At 31.2% G+C, this 17,737-nt stretch overlaps 1 protein-coding gene across 1 annotated transcript; it reads right to left on the bottom strand.

Annotated features, from left to right (window-relative positions):
- Window positions 1-4,204: 4,204 nt before the first annotated feature.
- LOC109006724 (ethylene-responsive transcription factor ERF113-like) lies at window positions 4,205-7,448 on the bottom strand. The gene is made up of 2 exons (XM_018986097.2): window positions 7,083-7,448; window positions 4,205-5,023 (listed from the first exon to the last, which is right to left on the bottom strand). Exons 1-2 carry the CDS (start codon window positions 7,231-7,233, stop codon window positions 4,494-4,496), a joined length of 681 nt encoding a protein of 226 aa, XP_018841642.1. The 5' UTR covers window positions 7,234-7,448; the 3' UTR covers window positions 4,205-4,493.
- Between the last annotated feature and the right edge of the window lie 10,289 nt (window positions 7,449-17,737).

Genomic DNA, 17,737 nt, shown 5'->3' with positions numbered 1-17,737 from the left:
ACTGCACCTTCTGCATGCGTAAACATCCCCCCTCTCTCTCTCTCTCTCTCCTCCCTTTCTCTTCAGCGTACTAGCTTTTTATCTTTGGGGGCTCGATTCCTGTCCCAAATCCCAAAAGCTAAGAGAGAAATCTTATTCTTCTTACGTTTATCAAATAAATAAGAATAGTTTTTTTTTAGAGATGTTACTGTTACTTCTAATTCATACCACTTAATTTTGTTTCTAATGTAATAATATAATGTGATGCCACCTAACTTATTAAAAAAAATAAAAACATAAACATAAAATATAGAAGAAATCTAATTTTTTTTTTTAATAAGATATGTGGCACTACAGTGTGATGCTACGTCAAGGAGGCAAAGACATGAGTGATATAAATTAGGGAGTATAATAACATTATTTTTTTTATCCATCTAATATCATGCAAGACTATTATATATAAAAGAATGATATTACAAACATGATAAATAATATTTTTCTTGTATGATAGCATTTTTTTTTTTTTTTGTAAAGTAGTACTAGATGCACTCGTAGGGTATGCAAGTCTCATGCACTTATTCTTTAAAAAGATGGAGTTCACGATTAAAAAATAAAAGAAAATGCTAAATATACTTAAGAAAAACTTACAAAAAATTTATTTATCCACATGTTAGTTATTAATACTGAAAATCATGAAATTTGAATTTCAAAAGAAAACTAATAAAATGAGTCTTGTAAGTAAAAGTATAAGTAAAATTATAAATACACTAAATCTTTAAAAAAATAATTTTTTCTTGGGAGTTTCATATTTACTCACTTTTTTTTTTTTTAAAAAAATGTATGAGACTTACACACCTTAAGATTATAAATATATTTTTTTTATTATTGTACATAATAAAGAAAATAGCACGTTTTTTTTCTTATTACTAAAAATGATGGGGGTGATCGGATGTAGCTTTTCTACATGGACAAGATTATGGTTGGACTTGCATTCCCTTTACTCAAAATATGAATTTAATTAATAAATCTTTAAAACAGTTAATACTAATTATCTAAATTAATGCGTCGACATTCAAATAATTAGATTTACATGTATGCATATCGGTCGTAATGGGTTGATTTAACAGCTTGGATGGAACTTTAATATTTATCAGCATGCATGCGGATATCTGAATACAAATAATAATTATTATGATGACATATTGTAATTATGTGAGAGATTGGTTATAATGGCATATTATATACATATATATATATATATACAGACACGTCAGTCAGTGGTGCAAAATATTAAGGTGGACCACAAGCCAGAATCTTAATCATTCCGAGCAGGACATATAAAAAAGTGATAGCTACATTTATATATATATGTAACTCAATCATTATGAGAGTAATGCTACATTAATTGCAGCTAGCCATGCTTTGAGCTTTAAAATTAATATTGCTAATCCGCTCCACACATGCACCTTAATTTACAAAATGGATCGATTCTGATGATCGAGATGAACTCATTTAATTAAGAATATTATTATTCATGTAATTTCACATTTCACGTTAATTAGATCCCCCATTTTAAGTGATAGCAAGTTAAACTTCAATAATGCATGTCCAGTACCCTAGAGCTAGATTGCCAAGTACATGCACAAGCTAGGGTCTCTCTTTTTTTTTTTTTTTTTTTTAAATAATTAATTCCAAATTAATTTTACGAACTTCTAGCAACTCCTTCCATCTGGCCTAGTCTCTCTAGGGAAAAAAATATAAACACAGATATTAATTAATTACATAGTAAAAAAAATTAGTTGTATAACTCTATAATATAATCTAATATTTTAAAAGTTTATTTTTATCAAATTTATTTTCTGCAAAAATATTTCTATAAAGAAAAAAGGACAAAAAACATGAGTAGTAGTAGTACTACCACTCACTCCTGCATGATGAAGATCTAGAGCGCATGCAGATATGGCTGGGGGATGTGTTTTCTAAGGATATGTAAATATATGGATCATGTGTGAAAGAGTTGCGTGATTTTGATAGGGCGGGCCGGAATCCCCATTCCATCAAATATTAAATTTATATTCCGCTTTAACTTTGAAGCGACCTCACTTTCACTTTTTGGAGTTTTTCATGATACGTACGTAGTAGTAGTACTACTACTGTTATATATATATATATATATAGCTGGTGTTAATATATATATAAGATCACTGACTCATCATGTCGTACGTGACCATATATGTTTTGACATTATATATATTGAACCCGGGCATGCGCTTACAATATTTAGAATAAGCCAACAAAGCATGCATGCAACAAGACTAGCTATGATCGATCTCCAAGTGATAAGATATTAATGTGAGATTCGATATATTGAAACATGATGTTTCGACGTTGTAATTTGACAGAAAAAAAAAAAATCGAAAGATCCCTTAGCTAGCTAATTGCCAAGCTAACTGATGATCTAGCTAATACCAGTCCAAAAAACAAATGATAACAAAATAAGAAAAAAGTAGGCTAATGCGTTTAATTTTGAACTACTCACATCATGATCATGATCACACCAATCACGTCCTATATATTATAGGCTACGCAGCTTGATCAGCTTGCAACGACAGAAAGAGCAAAAAAGTATACAACATATCCATTCCTCCAAATGGTTTAATTGTACGTATTCATGTTTGTATATATTAATGATGTTTAGGCTAGCTAGCAGCTAGCTAGTTTCATTCGTGTTCTTACCTTCATCTAGACATCATGATGATCATCATTTTCAAGCTTTTTCTTCCCCTCTTTCTAAACTTTTTTTTTTTTTGAAAAACCCTCTTTCTAAACTGGTGCAAGTACCCTTAATTAACGTTGGCAAGCATTACTAACCTGAGTCATGCAGGACGTAATTAAGAGTAATACATATAATAGCTTGTATATATATATATGTGTGTGTGTGTGTGTGTATATATATATATATATATATGCAAACACAATTAATGGACTAATTACTCTTCTGAGTAGGCCGCTACCTGGGGAGAGTAGAAATTAAGCAGCTCAAAATACCAATTAGAAGTAAATGGGAAGGAAAGAGATCAAGAAGATCTACAACAGTACTTGTAATATTATCCGTGATTTAATTTAAAACCAATTAAATCATTATATATCATGATCAAAGGACATATATATATATAATATCGGCCAAGTTATGATCAGGACATGACTTCAAGTTATTATCTGAACTCTTAATTAAGATATCTAGAATAAGAAAGCGACATATTGAAAATGCACTATGAGAAAATTATTTATCTGTAATCAGTCATTTCTTATAAAAATGATTATTTCTGTTAAAATGAATCTATTTTTATCATAAATAATCATTCTTATTGAAAATAATCAATTATATATGTTCTTTTTTTTTTGTAGTGAGGGTTTCACCGTCTGTTTATAAATTAGTTTTTTGTTGTTGTTTATATATAAATATATTAAGTATTTTTCTTGAATATTATATAGATATATATATTTTATATAGTCCATAAAATTCACGCAAACAATAATATATGACAAGACTCGCACAAGATTTGAGCTTCTTCCACTCTAAATCTTGGGATTGGGACAAAAAGTTGTCGAGAACCCAAATCCATATACAATTTTTGCATACAAAAGATAGTCAAATACCATTCATGCATATTGAGGAATGCTGCAAATTAAATCATGTCCGGCTTATGCATAAGTACAGTACGTTCGCTTTCCAGAAAGCGACAAGGAATCTCTTAATTAATTAATGGTACTTCAAAGTAGAAACTAACCGAAGCCAAATCTCTCATGCATAATATAGTACTTGCCAAGCTTAGGTACCCGCCCGGCCTGAAATCTATCAATCTATTAAGCAGATGATTATCGGGTGTTATTAATTATAAATCCATGTCCTCCCCATACAAATCAAACATCAACTAGAGCAGCTTCAAAAATGCCAAAGGCCCAAAACTGTTAAAATATATAAAATAAATAATAAAAATCTATATCTTTCCATCAGTTTAAACTTTTGAGATAAATGATAATTTCATGTAGTATCTATTGAAGATAATATCAAATCAACAATTATGAAAATCGAATTAAGATAATATCTTCAATATTATTAGAGCAGAGATACTGAGTTTGAATCCTGACTTTATACTTTATCTTATTTAATTAAATATTTCAATTATTGTGCCACCCATTGAAGGAGAGTCTAGCCAACACATAAGAGGAAGTGTTAAGATATAAAATAAATAATAAAAATCTACATCGTCTCATCAGTTTAAGCATTTAGATAAATAGTGATTTCACAAAACAATACAATATTAATCAAAAGCTAACTCCTCCTCATTAATTCCGTTACGTGGCCGGGGATGGATCTCCTGTTATTGAAACAATCGAAGGGAAGAGTTGCAAATGATGATACAAGCACTCACAAAGCTGGATGGATACAAATATATAACTAAAATCATATATATTACAGATATCACTCGCTTAATTAATTAATGGGATTGCTAGAATTGACGCCCTTTGTCATCCTCTTCCTCTTGTCTTTCTTGGTGGGGATGATGCGATGAGGCGGCGGAAGACGGGGATGAAAATGACGAGAATTGTGAAGCAAAAGATTCTTGATTAAAGAGACTCGAAGTGTAATAAGGGAATTCAACATCAGAACTGGAAAGAAGCTGTGCGTACTGATATAGGCCAGGGAAAGTACTCTCCTGTGACAAGGTAGACGGAGGGGGATTAACAACCGGCCCTGGATTTTGCACAGGTACTGCAGACTGGGAGACGCTCGTATTTCCAAAACCCGAGGGGTATCCAAATTCGGACGTCGTTCCCTGAACTCGTTCAGGAAAATTAAGCTTGGCCTTGGTGCCTTTAAACCTTAGAGCTGCTCTATCATATGCCAGGGCTGCATCTTCAGCGGTTTCGAATGTGCCGAGCCAGACTCGGGCAGCTTTTTTTGGGTCTCGAATTTCGGCTGCCCATTTTCCCCATGGTCTTTGTCTTACTCCTCTATAGTGTCGTCTTCTTGCATTCTCTTCACAAGTTTATGCATGCAAAAAAAAAAAAAGATGATCAAAAGGCCACAACACATGATAAAGAGGCATTAATATATACTTAAATATAATTAATAACTACGATATTTATGTGTGATCTGGAAGAAATAGGGTTAAGCAACAACTTAATAGTCTCGAATTCGATCTTCAGCAAATATATATAATCGGATAATGATGCTTATTGCACTCTCATTTTACTGGCCTATAGCTGGAGTTATTTTACTGCACAAGTACTCCTAGTAGATAGAGATCATATAATGCAGAATTATTAACATATCATATATACGGTTAATTAAGGAAAATACTTTAATTACAAAATAATTGCATAAAAGTAAATTATAAGTTGATGTGGCTTAATCATGATGTGATACGTCAGATTATAAAATAAATCTAACGGATCTCATAAAACTATTTCAATTTATAGATTTATTTTTATATAATCTCTTGTGTCTATAGCAGTTCTCTAGGGTTTATGTTTCGAGTCTGCTATTTGACGCATGCAATTATAAACATGCCGCTCCTCTAAGTTCCTAACATTTTCATGCATGCATGATGTGGAAAGCTCGAAGTGGGGCATTGCCCCAGCTGCACTTTCCCACAATAAAAAAAATTAGTGCCACTAGTACTATGACAAAATAAAAAAATTCTTAAAAGTGGTCTACAAATCCTGGCGGCCACATGCATCATGCAATTCTGCCTAATTCTTGAACTCTACCTAAGAAGTGAGAAGTACTACTACTGCACTTTGGTTTAAGGCGTACGTACGTTAATTTGTTTATATTACTTTGAGCTGGAGATCGAGGTGAGAAAATTCATTTCACAAGAGAATCATCATGTGAAAATCATTGTTTATTTTAACCTAAATGAAACAATAAATCTATTGAATACAAACTCATACATTTTTCCTTAAGTAGATCAAGATCAGAAGCATTATTATTATAATTACTAGTACTTGTTAGGGGCCCGGTGGTTTTAAGGTTAGAGCTAGCTAGGCAAAAGAAGTAGTGATTATATATTTTCACTGCATACATAGGAAGAGTGCGTAACTCCACCCAAACTTTTATCAGAAGCAAACAATGGGGTGGCTAGCAGAATTAGCTGACTTTTTCAAGTAAGTTAGGCAGACTTAAAGCAATGAATAACAATATTTAGAAATCTTAAGAACATGGCGTGACAGATATAGTATAATTATAGCAAGGATAAGGTTAAAGGTCACTTGGTCAAAGACGGAACATGAATATTGGAAGGATAGTAATCCACGGAACATATATCGATCGTGAACATAATGAGTACTTGTGGAATTTAAAGCTTTACTTGATGCAGGAAGATGCAGTGTGAAAGGATTTTCATTCAATCAAGAAAAAAGAAAAGAAAAAAAAAAAAGAAAAAGAAAGAAGAGACAATAAACATTAAAACTGTGAAATAGATGAAAAATCTGAGAAAGAAGTATGAAAATTAAGAATGCATGTCTCCATTTCCATGGTAGAGAGAGAAAGAGGAAGATCAGATATTTACGCAAAGTAGGATATATACATTGAACTTGACTGAATGAAAATCTATAAATAAAAACATGAAGAGATATTTTCTGATCCTTTAGAATCTTTTTTGTCCCATATGTATGATCTGGTTGGCGTTATTCTAAAGGTTGAGTTAGGAACCCAGATAAACTTATTTATCTACCGAGGACGAAGATTTTTAATCTTTTTTACAACAACAAACAAAAATAAAAAGAAAAAAGAGGATCCACAAGAAGTTATGATCGATAGAGATAGATCACGACATCTTTGACAATATAACTATTAATGTCAGAGCAATCGAAAGAAGCAAAATCAGAAAACTTTGACGGTTTATATTATATTAAAAAACATACGATATGAACAAGTACTTCCGCATCTCATGAACTCTAAAAGACCCACAAAATTCAGCAACTTTAAATCCATAAATTACAAAGGATCGTAAAAACACCGGCATAATAGTAGATCACTAGAACTAGAAAGTATTAGTGCTCAAGCTTGCAAGCCATATATATATGTTGGGTACCTTGATCTTGAACCGGTTGAGATGAATCAGGTACTTCTTCTTTCACCGGACCCGCCTGATGGATGGTTAATGGGGTTGATTGCACCAGCGAACTTTGCTGATCTTCGATCGTTCCCATAACCTGAGTGAGAGCAGAAACCATGGCAGACATGTCGTCAGTATCATGTGATGACCAAGAAGATGCATAAGCTGGGAACTGATCATGCTGATCTTTCTCTTTCTCCTCTGATGTTTCCGAAGGAAGTGGCCGCTTTCCATGCCTCCGATCCACTTTTCAAACTTGTTGCAAACTGATGAAATGCTGTTTTTACGATACTATTAGCACTAGGGCATCCGGAGCATGATCTGCTTTTGCAGATATATATATATATATAATTTTTTTTTTCCTTGCAATTTGTCCGTTTGGGGAATTTAAGGAATGGAGACAAAACCGCACCGAATAGGTGCTGATCTTGATTATGTTTAGAGAAAAACTACTATACCGCCTTACCGCTCCATTTGACCGCTCAATTTTGTTGGGAAAAATAATGGGTTTAGATATTATTACAGAAGTTTTTTTCATCTTTTTTCGGTTTTTAACTTTTTGTACTGAGTTTATTTTGTTATATTCGGTGGTGTACGAAACAAAAAAACGTGAGCTGTGCTAGGGTTACTCACATGTTTATGTACATTCTCAAGCACTTGATTCTCCGTTGAACAAGTGGCCGGTAAGGTGAGATTAATTTTAACTTTTGGAGTGTGATAAATTAAAATTAGTACCCATGGGAACACGATCATTAACTTTAAAGTCTTAATTAATCTGAAGTTTAAATAAATATATAAATTGCCTGCCTGCCCCTATAGAATATCTAGTTATGAGTACTACTTAACAATGTATGATAATCTTTCGCTATATACGTGTTATGTACGGAATTTAATTTAGTGAGAAAATGTTAAAAAACTACATTATTATCTTGTCATTATCTCAATCTATTATATGTTTATGTATCATTTTTTATTAATTAGCTTTTTAATTAATAGTTTTTCAAAGAAAAAATTAATAATTATTAAAGTGAAGTGCTAGATTCACAGACAAGTTATTCTATAATAATAAAAGTCACAAATAGATATAACTAGATGTAATGCATTATATGTACTGCTTTACTATAAAAATATAATTGAAGAATGTTATATATATATCAGCCACTATTCACCCTCACATCTGACAGCTTTTTTTTTCATAGGATGTATGGTGTTTTTCATAGGGTGTATGTGGAATGTGGGGTAGTAAATATATAATGGCTGATGAGAAGAATTTTTCAAAATAATTTGAGAGTTTCTAATTCTATTGTAGCTATACTACTTTCATATATATAGTCACGACGTCGTTTTTATTGTAAATGTTTGATTACGAATAAGTATTTTTCTTGTAGTTATATATTTAAACATAGACGGAGTATGCCATACTAAATATTTAGGCATCATTTATATGTTAACTTAATTTGATAATTTTATCTCCTTACATTGATTATTATGGTTTGATTAATATGGTTTCTATTAATTAAACATCAATATATTGGAAGAAAAAATATCTTATGTAGATGATCTCCAAAAGGTGAAGGTTATATCTTAAGTTATATATATATATATATCTTAAATGAATAATTATATACAAAAGTCTAAATCTTGCCTTTATATAAATATTATAAATATAGAGTAGTTAACCCTATATTATATTATAAATATAAACTTAAGATATTTTAAGCAACCCCATCACATTTACGTAAGAAATACATCTGCAATATTGAAGACTAAATTAATTAATTATGGGCTCGTTATTAAAATTGTAGATCAACTTAATTATATGCGTTGTGTTACTATAAGTACTACTGCCTTTAATTTTAGCCTTGAAACGTACGAGAATATTAAACGTACGATATCAAAACCGATAATTATATTGTAAGATCAAATGTTTCTTGGTCGTCTCAATCAAATCTACCCTTGTTTCCTAGGGTTTTTTCATTAACCACATATATAGTCGTTGACTCGATCGTAATTATATATATATTTATATAATATAGTTATGATAAAGTTATCGTTTTTTTTTTTTCTAATTTTTTATTACTCTATTTTAAAATAAAAGCTGGTATTTAGTTATGTAAAATTAAAATTTTTTTATTAAAATTTTATAAATATATAATTGGTTGCTTGTAAAATATATAAGTTATAAAATAATCTCAATAACATTATAAGTCTATCGTTATATATCCATTTTAGTAGTTATAAGTCTCAACTTATATCTGGGGTCACTACAACATAACATGGTTTTTGCGGCTGAATTTTTTCAGGCAAAATCGATTTTGGACGAAATTGTGTGATTTGGGCGATTTTTTTACCTCGACGGCCATATCCGCCTCACAATATGTTACTTATCGCATCAAATTTTATGTCGTTGTAATAAATGTTGCGGCTGAAACCATGTTACAACCAAATCCAAATAGAATATGTGGTGTACGTGAATTGGGAATAGAAACACATAACAAGAGTTTTTTTTTTTTTTTTTATATAATATAATATTTGTTGTTAAAAATTTACATGGTTTGTCTATTTCTACGAATTTAAAGAGGATCTTATTTTCTTGAAAGTCGAATATAGTGTGGCAAATACAATATATATGTGGCAGTATTGAATAGTACAATATGTGTGTGTGTGTGTGTGGCGAAAACCACCCTAATTAGGGTCATCAACGTGTAAACCTTAATTAGTGGTTGGGTTGGACTGGTTTAGGCTCTAAAATCTGATAAAAAAATTATCGGTCTAAGCCTATGCTGATCTATGGTTCAAGATTCATTGAAAATCTATTAAAAAATCGCAACGAACTATTGTTGGATCACGTTATCAAATCGGACTAGTACCACTTAATTATAAAATGAGATTACACAACAAGAAACCCAACAATATAAATATATATATATTGTTATCAGACTCATTGACAGAGATCGTTAGTACTGAATGAGGCAGCTGAATTGAATGAATGTTTTGAGATTATTAAGCAGCAAGAGAATGAATGACATCTATATATATATGGACCATGGTTATGAGAAGTGTAGTTCCAGGCCAGAATCCAATGACCTAACTAATTTGCATGCAGTATTGGCCGTCATTATTGCTTATTGATCGTGTTATCGTTTCTTGTGCTCTCTTCCTTTATAGTTTATACAGATTGAGATCAGCGGCTGAAGGACGGTTGCCTTGTAGAAAACCTATCTCACAGAAGAATTATATATATAATATATATATATATACAAATTTTTTAAATTTTCACATAAAATATAATAAATAATTCAACCAAATCCCAAAACAATAATAATATTTTCTTTAACTTTTAAAACTCATCTCAACTAACTATCCAAATGGCATCAAAATAGTCTAATTAGTTAACTTTATAGCCCATTAATGATTTCTTAAGTTATAAATTCAAGCCATTAACCGATAGTAATTATTGAACGCATAAACATTCCTTGAAAAGATAACGAGATTTTTATGTCTCTGCTTCATCTAATTTAAATTTCTATTTTGAGAAATACTCTAGCCATAAAGGATTACACAAAAGTAATCTTACAAACTGATGTAGTTCGTCAGATTATAAAATTATTTTTATTGCAAAATAGATTTAACGGATCAGATGAAACCACATCAATTTGTGAAATTATTTTTATATAATTTATTTATATATATATATGTAGCAATACTTCTATTTTATAACATTGACCTATGTGTAATTATCATAATAATAATATATACAAATTTAAAATATACAAGTAGACTTTTTAAAAAAAATAATAAACTACCCCAAAAAAAATGTAAAAAATTTGCTTTTTTTTTTTACCATAGAATACACTTTTTTATAAACCAAAAAAAAAAAAAATGCTTAAAGTTGATACTCTTTTCATAAATTTCAGCTATATTTGGATAGTGAGGTGATCTCAAATTATTTCATAAATAGTAATAATAAAATATTATAAAAATAATGATAAATATTGAATAATAGTAAAAAAAAATAAGTAAAAAAAAAATTAAATAGTAACTCTCATTCCACTATTTAAAGACAGCGCCAATAACTCTTAGAGCTGATTTGGTTACACAAAACTAAACTATTTAATATCATATAATTATTATAATTTTTTTAAATTTTTATATAAAATATAATAAATAAGTTAATTTTTTAAAATTTTTAAATAAAAAAATATTTTATTTAATTTTTAACAAAATATATTATCTCATCTGAACTGAGACAGGTTGTGTTTGAATGTTGAAGTGAGTTGAGTTGAGTTGAGTTGAGATAATAAAATATTGTTAGAATATTATTTTTTAATATTATTATTATTTTAAAATTTAAAAAAGTTGAATTATTTATTATATTTTATATTAAAATTTAAAAAAATTATAATGATGAATTGAGATGATTTTAGTAACCAAACTTACCAAAAGCTCTTCTCGCCAGACACCACTTTTTTATATCAAAATAAAAACACAAAATGTAAAAGAAAGAAAAAAGAAAAGAAAAAGGCACAAAGCCCGTGTGGTTAGCCAGTCACCATGTGACAGGACATTACGTCTAAACTTGACACTCTGCGTGCGATCTGTGACTCTCTTATGATCAGATCCCGAAGGAGCCGTACCCGTACGTCTATATTCATTCATAAATGATAATATTCAGGAACATACGATCCTCTTGCTTTCCTGTCAACAAAGTACGTACTCTTGGGGAAAAACAAAGCCCACTTGCATATATACGACACATACATGCAGCCAAGCATCTGCTGAATGCCGATCTATCTTCTCCTCCTCCTCCTTCTCTCTTTCAAACTGCAGAGAACGAAGACGTACATCCCAAACTCCAAATATATACACTACTGCTCATTAATTCCAGGCGAAACAAAAATTACTTTAGAATTAGAGGTCCAAAAAATGCAGTAAATTTTGAGGCTCTTGAAGCGCTTTCAATATGCTTGCTTGCTTTGGGAACCAAGAAGAAAATAAAAAACCATGTCAGGATCGTGTCTGATGATAGTCAGGATCCACTACTATGTTCTTAGCTAATTCGCATTTTCTGTGCATATCTCCTCCATGCATGTGATCTTTGTCCCCTCAAAAAGATATATATATATATATACACGGCTGGAACCACAGGTCATGTTCATGCGCGCACATGACTGCCGCCCTGCCCTGCCCTACCCTACCGGCCTACTCACCTAGGGTGGGCCAAAATCCCAAGTGGGTTTTCAGTGGAGAGAGTACTGCTTCTTCCGATTGGGTTGCTCTCTTTCCTTAACAAGTAATTAAATGCATGCACCTCATTATATGATCTTAATCCCTCCGTTTAACATATAATAATTAGATAAAAGATATTTACAGTGTGAATTTTATAACTATCGCATAATTATTTTAAAAAATATGAATAAAATATGAGATTTACATAAAAAAAAATTTAATTTTTTAATAATAAATTCTACTATTTATCAAAACGATTACGCGACGTTTATGCATTTTACGATTATATATAAAATTACTCTATATATATATTTTAAGCAAGTTAAGCATTGCATAGATAAAGTAAGCGGTTACAAGGATACAAGATTGGAGTCTCCGACAATCTTTCCAAAACAAATAAAAAGCAGCACAAAAAAAAATGCGAGGTAAGTCAAAAGCTTGACTTTAACCCAGTTCCACGAGGGAAAGTTGCTCAAAAACAGTTTTAATGGTAAATAAACTATAAACCTACGACTAAATGTCGTAGTTGAGAGGGGTGCGTTACATTTTGTTAATCTGATCCAATCCAATTGTAAGAGACCATCACGACCACATTACTCTCTCTCTCTATATATACTTATATATTAGAGTTGCGCAATTTTTTTTTTTTACATTATTTTATATAATTATATTTTAAATTAAAAATATTTTCTAAAATAATTACTTTTATGAGTTTTTTTTTTATATAAAAATATCCTAAATTTAAAATATAGTTGTAGAGATGATTGTACGTCATCTTCCTATATATTTGCTAAGAGGCAATGAAAGTGGGTATTGACTGGGTTTCCAGGCCACATCACTCACATGTCATGCATGAGCTTAACATGAGCATCAACTTATACGGACGATCATTACCTCAACGACCAGTAGTACTGAATAATATCTGTATATATATATATATATGGATAATGATTCACAATTTCTACATAAAATGATTAAATGGATACATTGAATATGTATATAATATAATGCTAAAAGTCAAGCAGTTCACAATATGCATATACATATGCCAAGTACAACAACTATACTTGATTTGTCTCAATATACTTTATAACTCATTTTCAATAAATCAATACAATCATCAATATTATTATAGCAAATTAAAGATAGTTTTTAATAGATGTCTTTATTTATTATTAGAATTATTAAAAGATTGATTCTATTCTTAATTCGGTGTATAAAACGTACAATTCACATCATTTAAATGATAATTTTTTATTTTTAATATTTAAATATTTAAATTTATCTTTTAAATTAAATTATGTTATATAAGTAATATTTTAACAGACGCGTTCTATACACCAGCTTAATTTTTCTTATTAAAAAAGATAAATGTAAAATATCTTTTATGCTAATTCATGTCACGTATTTTCGTATTAATAATGTATTTATAAGTAGACTTACAAATTAATAAATCTTTTTTGTCTCGAGAGTCAAAATTTTAAGGGAATTGAAGGGTAGGTTTTGGACTTTTTAGCCTCGAGCTTGAATATCCCAAAGTCCAACCTCGAAACGGGGCTCTTTGCCTCTTCCAGCGATCGATGTCGCTTGCTATATAATTGTTATGGCTCGCAACGTCAGGGACGTTGACAGAGACCGATCGACAATTAATTACGATCCGATTGGTAGACTAACCTAATTAAGGTATTGGTGGTCTGGCCACGACTTTTATTTTAGAAATAAATTATTTTAATTCCTACCACGAATTAAAATACTATTTTTTAATTATATTTTATGTTTATAACCTTATATTACGGAATTAATTAAATTTTAATATTTACAAATCGGTGTGTATATAATTATGTTATAATTCACTAATCAAAAGGGATAAACTTATCCAAAGATAATAAATTCGGATTGTCACATGCATATGTTCCATCATAGTTGTGGGAAGGAGAAGAAGCTGCAACAATATGCAACGAGAGCATAGAAGCTCGGGAAGGTACATTACAGAGTATACCTCCACAGGCCCATTGAGGCTTCAATATCTCACACCCTCAAAGGGCCCAACACGTGGCTGTTAGCCCAGACTTCTGCTCCAATCATTTTTTATGAAAGAGAAATAGATACGATAGTTTTAATATGTAAAATTGGGGGTGAAAATTAATGGCGTCGGCACGGTTTCTGGACAAAATTAATGTCAACCGACGTTTGAAAAATGAGAGACCAACTAACCATAATCGATTGATAAGGAGAAAGATACTGATCGAGACAATCTCAATCAACGTCAAATCTCCTAACGGCGAGATTCTACTAAGAGAATAATGAGAGAGAGAGAGTTGCAGAATGAATTTGGAAGAAGAGGCTGGGAAGAAGAAGACCACATCTCGAAACGATGCTGTTCCACTTAAGTTTAAGTAGAATGACATCGTTTCAAATATTTTTTTTTTCTTACATTTTTAATAAAACGACGGGCGTCGTTTCCATTATCTGTTGTAATACTTATAGGTATAAAACGACGTTATTCTACTTAAACTAGTTTTATAAGTGGAATGATATCGTTTTGATTAAGAGTATATTAAAAAAAAATAGTTTTATTATATCGATCGGTTTAGCGATCTGGTCCAGCTTCAAACCAGGACCGAACTGCTGAACGTCGGTTTCTTCAAATTTTCACTGTACGCCAGCCGGTTCTCCATCGATTCAGACCGATTCCGAACACGTCCAGTCGGTTCGCATCAGTGGGGGCCGATTGCGTTGGTTTCTATATAGCCCTATGTAAAACCGCTCATCAAATCAAGTCACCGATTTGAATCTCCTAGACTTTCTTGCTCATCCTTGGAGCCAAGTGCCCTTCTGTTATGAACCCAACTAAATGGGACCAGACTTGATGGACCTCCAAATTAATTGTTACTTTTTATTGTATTTGAGTTGTTAAATTGTTAGTGGCCCGTGGGCTTACTTAGTGGAGTAGGAAATTAGTCCATGGCCTTACTTTGGTTAGAGTCGATTAGAGGTGTTGGCTCTGAGTATATGTACTATGGAGTCCTTGTGGGAGGGGATATTGAATCTGGAATATTTTGTAGCTTGAGTAATTTTCTGTAATGAAGGTTTGGGAGCCCTTGAAGCACCCCCGTAGCACTTTAGTGTCTCTTTAGCATATCATCAAACATCTCGTGTGCCTCATTTTTTATTGCAGTAGCCGTAGATCTCTATTTTTCATCATATTCTTCATTACAACATAAATCACAAAGAGTCCAACAGTAGCCGTAATTCCTCCATTCATCATCTTCATTATTACAACTGTAATCATAAGGGAGTTCATAACACCTTCACTAGAGGTTTAGTTAGAGGATCCTTCATCCACGTGCGTAAATATACATTCATGCAGATAGACACACTTGATTGTAAAGGAATTAACAGTTTTATGAGGAGATTTTTTCCTAGCTCATGAAATTTCTTAAGCTCAGCCATTGGGGTGAACACACTAGAAGACAAAATATGAGAGAATGAGAGGGGACAAGAAGAGACTAAGGCATGGAAGTGTCTGGAGAGAAAAATGAGAGATTTGACATAAACCAAGGAAAAACAATGTGTTAAAAAAAAATATGAGGGAAGTGACTTAAAGCAAGTGGCGGCAGGAGATAAAAGGCAAAGAAAACCTACGGATTCGGGACCTTTTTTACACTCTTTTTTGAGACTTTTAGGTTATATGTCGACTTCTTTTTCAACCTGAGAGCAAGATAAATAACTTCTTCTCCATCGAATAGATCTACAGCTTTCTTTGTATAGTGAGAAATGAAAGGTTGTAAGAGACTGTAAATAAGTTTATTATAGTAGAATTTTTCCTCCCCAATCTCATGTGGACTTAAGTCTAATACCAAACAACGTAAATCTATGTGTTCATCTCTCTTTATTTTTTATATTTAAATACCATTCATCACTATAGATGTACGAACCAACACCGTACAACCACACTGAACCATTGCCGCACATTTGTTTTGACGATAACAAGTTCAACAAGAAACTTTAACACTCTGTTTTTTAATTTTCTTACAACCTTTGTTTATGTTAAGTATTGCAAAAATATATGGAGGCAGGCGTCTTGGTTCACCTACTGAAACTGAACTCCAGGTGGAGAGTATTCTTTGGTTTTATGGACATGTTACTCTTCAATGGCCTTGTGATGATGGCAGCATCCTCATGCCTCGACGTAGCTACCAGTGTCAATGAAATGCCCTGCTTTTTTGTGAATCACGCCTCGAATTTGGTTCCGAGGACAATGTGAGTTTATGTTCCTATAACGTATTACAGGTTTTTTTATGCCATTCTCAGCCGATGGGGTTCTCGGTCTAGATCTCTATTGACAGAACATCTGGTGCCGGAAGGTGAAGGCCGAGGCTCGTTATTTGTTCACGCTTTTAACTTTTTCTGAACTGTTAAAAAACTTCTAAAACTGCGCCAATGGGGACAATGAGACACATAAATGAGCTTTTCTGAGAATCTTGTTGACTTGACTAAATACATATTTAATATTTAATTAATATCATATTTTTTTTATTTATCTATTCTATTTAAACTTAATCTTCACGTTAAATTAATCATTTATTTTCTATATAATAATAAAATATAATAAAATTAATAATTTTTTATTTAATTTATTTGTATCACATTTTATAATTCTATCAATTTAATATTAATAATAATTATATTCTAATTAAATTAATATTAAAAAACTCATATTTTCAAAAGTCATTTAGTGCTAATAAGAAAAAATATTTGATTAAATTCATCTAAAATTCTATCTAAATTTATTAATTACAAACTAAATAGTATTTTTACTTGGAGAGACAAACTAATATTTTAATATTTACTTGGAGTAAGAAATTAATATTTTAATATTTGATGAATCAATTTTGATTCTCCATCTTTAATCAACCACTGTAACAGAAGTCCATCTTATTTTATATTTGACCAATCCAATGTAGGATATTTTTAACATTAATTATATAAATTTTAACTAACTTTCTCATTTGGTCAAGCCAACGTGAATGCTCTGAAACTTGAAGCAGTTTAGTTGCTTTCACTTTTGAATTGCGTGGACAGTGTGCTCTCCCAGCATTCTCATGTATCAGGATGCTTTATGGAGGCAGTCTTTAATTCAAATACTTGCATAGATTCGGAGGGAGACAACATTAAATGTTGCATGTGGATGATACGGACCTTTATATTAAACATAGTGACGTGCACATGTTACATCTATATCACTCAGAAAAGTAGATGTAGACAATATAATAAAATAGAAAAGGAGATGGAGAAGAGATGAGTCCTATAATAAGTATAGTAATATTCTAACAGTAGATAATATTTGGATTGGAATAGGCCTAATCAGATTCAAAGCATTATTTGGAAACAAACATTGT

This window comes from Juglans regia, chromosome 16, assembly GCF_001411555.2.
Source record: "Juglans regia cultivar Chandler chromosome 16, Walnut 2.0, whole genome shotgun sequence".
Lineage (NCBI taxonomy): Eukaryota > Viridiplantae > Streptophyta > Magnoliopsida > Fagales > Juglandaceae > Juglans > Juglans regia.
The sequence above is the reverse complement of the archived record's forward strand: the minus strand, read 5'-3'. Positions and strand labels throughout refer to the sequence as shown.